Source organism: Clupea harengus, chromosome 4 (genome assembly GCF_900700415.2).
Source record: "Clupea harengus chromosome 4, Ch_v2.0.2, whole genome shotgun sequence".
Classification (NCBI taxonomy): Eukaryota; Metazoa; Chordata; class Actinopteri; order Clupeiformes; family Clupeidae; genus Clupea; species Clupea harengus.
In genome coordinates, this window is record NC_045155.1 from 29,535,786 (window position 1) to 29,543,895 (window position 8,110).

At 45.3% G+C, this 8,110-nt stretch overlaps 1 protein-coding gene across 1 annotated transcript; it reads left to right on the plus strand.

Moving 5' to 3' along the window:
* On the plus strand, nucleotides 1–7,671 carry si:dkey-6n6.1 (uncharacterized protein LOC100170811 homolog). The gene is made up of 9 exons (XM_042707544.1): nucleotides 1–139; nucleotides 605–882; nucleotides 1,301–1,859; nucleotides 2,798–2,913; nucleotides 3,689–3,821; nucleotides 4,577–4,734; nucleotides 6,063–6,202; nucleotides 6,913–7,239; nucleotides 7,426–7,671. The coding sequence occupies exons 1-9, from the start codon at nucleotides 1–3 to the stop codon at nucleotides 7,604–7,606; spliced, it is 2,031 nt and encodes a 676-aa protein (XP_042563478.1). The 3' UTR covers nucleotides 7,607–7,671.
* Nucleotides 7,672–8,110: the final 439 nt, after the last annotated feature.

Below are 8,110 nucleotides of genomic sequence, written 5' to 3' on the forward strand. Positions count from 1 at the left end.
ATGCCAGAGAGGACTAGCCAGTGCCTGGTGAATGGGATCTCTCTGTTTGAGGGCGCTGTGTGGTCTCCGGAGCCGTGTAACGTGTGCCAGTGCCGTAGTGGAGCCGTGAGCTGCCGCGCCGCGCCGTGCCCCAGACTAGGTACGCACCGCTGCCAAACTGGCCCCTCTTTTACACACAGCGTCTGGAAAACACATCTTGTTTTGGACCACACTGGTCAGTGCTGGTGGCCACGCCACAGTGAACATACCCTAATTATTTTAGCTTCTCTAGCTAGGTTTGGGCGCTAGGGAGACTGTAAAGGAAATGCTTCAGCTCTTTGGGAGAAACTGATGATACTTCAGTGACACTGGTTAAAAATGTCCATTACAGCACTACATGTAAATGAAGAGTCTGTATGTGTGTTAATGACTGATCAAATAGATTAATGATTTTGTTAAGCAGAAAAAGATCATAGCTCACTAATAGAGTTACGACAACTTGAAGCTTGATTGTTGTTCCTTAATTTTAAGTCACTTTAGCTAAAAGCGTCTGCCAAATGGAATAGAGCACACAAATATGGGCCCTGTCAACTTCTTACATTCTGTTCTGTGTGTCACTGTCCAGCTCAAAATGGCCATCAAACTGGGGGTCAGAGAGCAAAGAAGTTGCCCCCGCGCTCAGAGAACAACGTGGAGGTCATTCCAAAGAAGAGGGAGAAAGAGAAGACACCTCAGCGTCCGGCCGCGAAGAGCAAGAAGCCGAACAGCAAAGTAGTGCTGGGAACTTTGCCAAGGAGAGTGGAGATTGTAGAGACTCCTGTCAGAGTTGTGGAGGTATTTCAGTTTTGTAAAGGGATACAGACTCCTTACTATGAACAGATCTATACGTTATTTCACGATTATGTGAAATAGTTTATTCTGATTCGTCAGTTAAATCATTTTGCGTTGTGATAATCCAGAAAAGTACACAGCTGAACTATTTATAAGACTGCTTTCAGAGACAGACAATGTTTGCTACTTTGCTAGCTAGAGTTGTAATGGACTGCAGCAGAAGTTAGTGAGCAAACATTACACCAGCAGTAAGTGTAATTCAATTCTCTTTCAAGTTATGGATTTGTTTGGGAAGTAGCTCTGTATTAAACATGATACTGTACAACCAGCCAGCTATTAAAAATAATGATTTAGAGTGATGTATAACCTATATACTATCAGACTATCTGTGTTATGACTGTGTTGCATGCTTCCTGAGTGCCAGTGTGAGTGGAGTCTCTGTTGTCTTTAAACTTGATCTGAACACATCTCGCCGTGTGTGTCTCTAAAGAAACCCGCGCCACCGCAGAGGAGAAAACCAGAGGCGATCCTGAAGACCGAAGTGGCGGGAGGGAGACAGCCCTTGGGGTGGGCACCAGAGGGTAACACACGTGCAAAGCTTGACCTGAGTCCGCCTGCCAAAAAAAATACGCAGCATGCTCAGCGACAGCCCTTTGATGATGATGATGATGACGATGATGATTACTACGACTATCTAGATGACGACGATGACGATGATGACACCTCAATGATGTGGCCCGCTCCGTCGACAGGGAGGCCCGTCCCAATGCCCACTGGTAGGCCGGTGGTGCCACTGACACGGAGACCGGTGGCACTGCCCACCAGACGCCCAGTGGTTGTGCCCACAGGGAGGCCGGTGATGCCCGCAGGGAGGCCGGTGGTAAAGTTTAACGCCAGGCCCCCCATCCCCCACGCACAGGGGAACAACTACATGGAGTCTCTGCCGGCAGGGTGCCTGCTGTCGGACTCCCTCATAGCCTGTGGGAGCACGGGGATGAGCCACCTGCCCATCATCAGTGACCCAGGGGTCAGGACCCTTTACCTGGCAGGTGAGAGGGCGAGGGGAGGGAGGGAAGAGTGAGGGAGGGAGAGAGATGGAAGGAGAGAGAGAGAGAGAGAAGAAGGGAGAGGAGAGGGAGAGAGAGAGAAGGAGAGAGAGGGAGAGAGAGAGAGGGAGAGAGAGAGAGAGGGAGAGAGAGAGGGAGAGAGAGAGAGAGGGGAAGAGAGAGAGAGGGAGAGAGAGAGATTGGTTAGTAGCATAACATTTTAGAAGCTCACTGGTGGTGTTGGGGTGACAAGTAATGGCTTTCAGAGAAAGTCGTGTTTTAATGTAGCATTTCTGATGCGCTTCCTATGTTTTGGGTACGTAATGAATGTATGCCTGCTCTAAAACGTTAATATGGATGTAGCGCCTGACAGAGGAGGGCCTTGGAGATAAACTGTAGACCCTTCAGTATGGATGCGGAGAAGGAGCTTTTGGATGTTGGTAATTTGCCTTGAGACAATTTTATTGTTTTGACGCTATATAAATACAATTTAATTTAATTGAATTAATTTGGTCCTCAGTACAAAACCAGCATGCAGTATGATATATACAGGGGAAAATAAGACAAAGAAAACAAGCAACCACAGCAAATAGTGAATTTCACTGTATTAAACCTTCCTGGAGACAGGCTGTGAAGAGGATTCATGTTACTGTTGGGTTATGAAGGAAAATGAAGGCGATGTTAGTATTGCAGAAAGTACTGCAGTGTTGGAGTGAAAGGCTCTTGTTTGAGACAACTCATACATTCAGTCACATATCTGTAGAACTGTGTGGATCCTGTGCAAGCAAACTTAGCAGTGCTGTATTTCAACCTCATTTCAGATAACCAAATTAGCAATGCTGTGTTTCAAACTTATTTCAGATAACAAAAATAGCAATGCTGTGTTTCAAACTTATTTCAGATAACAAAATTAGCAATGCTGTGTTTCAACCTTATTTCAGATAACAAAATTAGCAAGATTCCACCACGGGCTCTGGCTGGACTTCCTAATTTGGAGTGGCTGGATCTGAGTAAGAACAAGCTGGATGACTTTTCGTTTAGCCCCGGCCTTTTCCAGGTGAGAGTCAGATCTTTTTTTAAACCAGCACTAACGGGAGCTAGGAAGAGCAATGAACGTGACATGCAGCGTCAGCAGTAACCCATCGGAAGTGTGTGTGTGTGTGTGTGTGTGTTAGTGTGTGTGTGTGTGTGTGTGTGTGTGTGTGTGTGTGTCAGCAGTAACCCATCGGAAGTGTGATTCTCAGTCAGGAGACAAACCTGTGCCTGCACGCTGCAACATTTTTCACTTGCATAATGGCTTGGATGGGTGTGTGTGTGTGTGTGTGTGTGTGTGTGTGTGTGTGTGCGCGCAAAGTCAAAGTGAAAATCTGCTGCACCACTCAGAATAAGAGCTGGACGCAGACGTCTGGCAGCGGTGGGGCAATTCTCACTTCGCCGTTGAAACAAATATGAGAATATCGTCAGTCAACAGATAAACCACCTTGCCAGAAAAATCGCTATTATTTCTGACATTTGACTATTTCTCACTGCCGTGGAATGCCCACCTGGCACCAAGACCTTCCCCATCTCCATTCGAGATGATACGATAGGCAGCCACGATTACTTTTCCACCCGTGAGACATGCATGTCTGTGTTGACCAACGCTCTGAAACATGGCAGTGCTCTGAAAAGTAAACTTGTTTTGGACGTGTAATGTATGATTTCGATATGTGACTACAGGTATGCCCACTCTCTCTGTGTAACATGTGCCTGCCTGAAGAGTCAATATGTGTTTGACCTGTGTAAGTGGACGTAGTTGCAGTGCAGTGAATTGGATCCTGGGCTTGTTGTAGAATCTGACCAGGTTGAGGAGGCTGAATTTAGACGGGAACAACCTGACCAAAATTCCTGCGCTGCCTTCCTCCTTGATGGAGCTCAAGATCAACGACAACAAGCTGAGTGGTCTCACTCCAAACAGCTTCAAGGGTAGGAACACATAACACACACACACACACACACACACACACACACACACACACACAGAAATTGGAGAAATTCCGAGGTTTTCCTAGAAATTCTTGTATTGCGTTATGTTTCTAAACTGAGCTATGCTGTACTGAAATTAAAGCAGGTTGTTCTCCAGAAATAAAAGCCTGAATGAAAGATAATGTTTAATTAGGATTTTAATTTAAGTATTTATTTAGTTACAAATTAAATAGAACTACATACAGAACACTGTCAGGCAGTCAGGAGTTGTGCGATATTGTCTGACCTCTCCAAGATCCTTCTCCAAGACTGACTGATATATCGATAAAGATGTATATCTGAACAATACCGTAAGTTGTTTTGGATAAAAGTGTTTGGGTAAAGTTGGCAAAATGACTAATTGTAAATGTGTATTTTATGAAAGTTACACATGTGTAGAAGCGGTCCCAGATATCAGCTAACTCTGTTACGTAGCAGGCCCTGATGAGACATGAATGTGCCAGATTCACTGTTGATTGTACATAGGTCTGTTCAAGTTCATAGTCAGATAAGTGAAATGACTATTTGTTGATTGTCTGACGTATGACTGTTTGTGTTTGTACAGTCAGATGATTTAAATGACTATTTGTTGATTGTCCGTAGGGCTGTAGGCCTACATGTCCGTACAGTCAGAAAAGTGAAAGACCTAGTTGTTTATTGTCCGCAGGGCTGTTTATGTCTGATAAATGAAAGACCTGGTTGTTAATTGTCCGCAGGGCTCTTTAAACTACTCACTCTGGAGCTGGAGGACAATTACTTCCACGATGGGAATGTGTCCCCGTTGACCTTCCGACCCCTGAGGAAGCTGATCTACCTGAGGCTGGACGACAACAGGTTCAGAGCCATTCCCTCCGGGCTGCCCACCTCTCTGCAGGCCAGTAACCTCACTCACTCGCTCATCATTCAGAACCAGCTCATCCTTCAGAATCAGCTCATCCTTTACTCTCACTCACTCATCATTCAGAATCAGCTCATCCTTCACTCTCACTCACTCATCATTCAGAATCAGCTCATCATTCACTCTCACTCACTCATCATTCAGAATCAGCTCATCATTCACTCTCACTCACTCATCATTCAGAATCAGCTCATCCTTCACTCACTCACTCATCATTCACTCGCTCATCATTCAGAATCACTCGCTCATCATTCAGAATCAGCTCATCCACTCTCACTCACTCATCATTCAGAATCAGCTCATCCACTCTCACTCACTCATCATTCAGAATCAGCTCATCCTTTACTCTCGCTCACTCATCATTCAGAACCAGCTCATCCTTCAGAATCAGCTCATCCTCACTCGCTCATCATTCAGAATCAGCTCATCCTTTACTCACTCACTCATCATTCAGAATCAGCTCATCCTTTACTCACTCACTCATCATTCAGAATCAGCTCATCCTCACTCACTCATCATTCAGAATCAGCTCATCCTTCACTCTCACTCACTCATCATTCAGAATCAGCTCATCCTCACTCACTCATCATTCAGAATCACTCACTCATCATTCAGAATCAGCTCATCCTTTACTCTCACTCACTCATCATTCAGAATCAGCTCATCCTCACTCACTCATCATTCAGAATCACTCACTCATCATTCAGAATCAGCTCATCCTTTACTCTCACTCACTCATCATTCAGAATCAGCTCATCCTTTACTCTCACTCACTCATCATTCAGAATCACTCACTCATCATTCAGAATCAGCTCATCCTTTACTCTCACTCACTCATCCTTTAGAATCAGCTCATCCTTTACTCTTCAGCTCATTCTTTACTCTTCAGCTCATCCTTTGATCAGTACAGAACGCTCTTGCTTTGTGCCTTAGAGATAACGCTAACGGTGTAGTAAGCTATAAGTTAGCCTAAGAGATAACGCTAACGGTGTAGTAAGCTACAAATTAGCCTAAGAGATAACGCTAACGGTGTAGTAAGCTATAATGGTGCCTCAGAGATAACGCTAACGGTGTAGTAAGTAATAAGTGATTAGGTGAGGTTTTTGAAAGCTTATGGGTGAGTGACTGAGTGGAGAACAGGACCTCGCTGTGAAGTAAAATCACAAGGGAGCACAGACAAGTGTCCAATATCCATGACTACACATTAGAGCAATATAGCTGTATGGCAAAACTATAAAGTAATACTCAAGTAGGTGAAATCAGAGCGGGTGAGAGTGAATGATTGTTGATGTGTTACCATACAGGAGATGCACTTGTCGGATAACCGTGTGGAGGTGGTGCAGGCAGGAATCCTCAACAAGACCTTAAACCTCAGAGTGTTGAACCTCAGCCACAACAAAATACGTGAAGATCGCATAGCCCCAAGAGCATGGATACACCTGTCGTGAGTACTACTTCAATTCAATTCAATTTGAATGTATTAATACAGCGCCAAAGCAATAGTTTTCTCAAGTTGTCCCTCGGCTCATAAGGGGGGGCCCATCTGCTTGGAGCCAGGCGGGTAGAGAGGTAGACATAGAAAAAGGCGGGCGGGGTACAACTGTGGTTTTTCAATGTTTTCTGTTAGCTCCAGTAATCCTACTGTATTTGTAAAGGAGTTAACAAAACACCAGAAAGATAGTTGCCCTTGCCTGACTTAAAACACAGTGATCAGGCGCTCCCATGAGGACACATTCGGTAGTGCACCATGTGCAGCAACAAACGCTGTCTTGCATGCATGAGATATACTTGAAATAGAATGGCAAACAACTTAAGCTCCATGAGCTCATGATACGATCAGATCGATGTGGCATGTAACAATATAGCTTAAAGAGGTCTGCTTTACTATTTCTATGTGTTTGTAGCATCTAGCAAACTATTTACCTCTATAGGGAATTTGGTAAGTTCCATTGTGTAAGAGGCTTAATATTCTATTTCCTGTTTGCCTGAATTTATATATGTAGATTTAAAAGCATCATATAGCAGACACAATCAAGACAAAAGAGTTGAAGGGTACTCCATGACATTGGTACATTGCTACAGACTTGAATGCTGTTGACTGTACTTTCCGGAAAGGTTAATTACACTTCTGAGCGTATGTGGCGTAACTTTCAGGAAACTGGACTCCCTGGACCTGTCCCATAATAAGCTGGTCCATGTGCCGTCCTTCCTGCCAGTGGCCCTTCGCCACCTCACCCTCCACCACAACCACATTGAGCGCATCCCAGGCTATGTCTTCGCCCACATGCATCCCGGCCTGGAGTCGCTGCATCTGTCCTACAACCGGCTGCGGGAGGACGGTGTGGACGAGGTGTCCTTCATGGGGTTGTCCCACTCGCTGGCGGAGATGCTGCTCGATCACAACCGCCTCAGCTCCGTGCCCAGGGGGATACTGCAGCTCAAAGCCCTGCAGCAGCTCAGGCTCAACAACAACTTCATAAGGTGAGGTGACACACACACACACATCTCTCTCCCCCTCTCTCTAACACACACACATCTCTCTAACACACACACACACATCTCTCTCTCTCTTACGCACACACACACACACATCTCTCTCTCACACACACATCTCTCTCTCTCTCTCTCTCTCTCTCTCTCTCTCAAATGGACTGTGTTTTTCTTTAGCTACGTGCCTCTGAATGCCATCTGTGACACGCGTGTGAGCGAGGACTCTCCCCTGATGTCCGTGCATCTGGAGAACAACCTGATCGACCGCCGCTCCATCCCTCCCACGGCCTTCTCCTGCATCAAGAGCTACCACAGCGTGGTGCTGCGGCCTCAGAACTACGAGAATATCTACGAGTAGCACTCACACACAGTAACACACATACAAACACACACACCACAAAATACACACACAGCAAAACACACACACAGTAACACACACACAAACACACACACCACAAAATACACACACAGTAAAACACACACACAGTAACACACACACAAACACACACACCACAAAATACACACACAGCAAAACAAATATATACACACATACACACGCAGACACACACAGCAAAACAAATACATACACACATACACACTCACACACACAACGTGGTGCTTAGACCACAAAGCTTTGAGGATATCAATGAGTAGCACTCACACACCGCCAAATACACACACACAGACACACACACTCAGGCCTCAAAGCTTCAAAAATCTACGAGTAGTGTCCAAAGATTGGGAACATACACAAATACCCATATAACACACACCACACACATACACACAGCATGGTTCTGAGGCCTTAGAGCTACAGGCACGTCTATGAGTAATGTTCACAGACAGCCAGCACACACTATCT

Coding starts and splice junctions, on each gene's coding strand:
- si:dkey-6n6.1 (XM_042707544.1), top strand. CDS start 1: ATGCCAGAGAGGACTAGCCAGTGCCTGGTGAATGGGATCTCTCTGTTT. Junction 140..604: donor CGCGCCGTGCCCCAGACTAG/GTACGCACCGCT, acceptor GTCACTGTCCAG/CTCAAAATGGCCATCAAACT. Junction 1,860..2,797: donor CAGGACCCTTTACCTGGCAG/GTGAGAGGGCGA, acceptor ACCTTATTTCAG/ATAACAAAATTAGCAAGATT.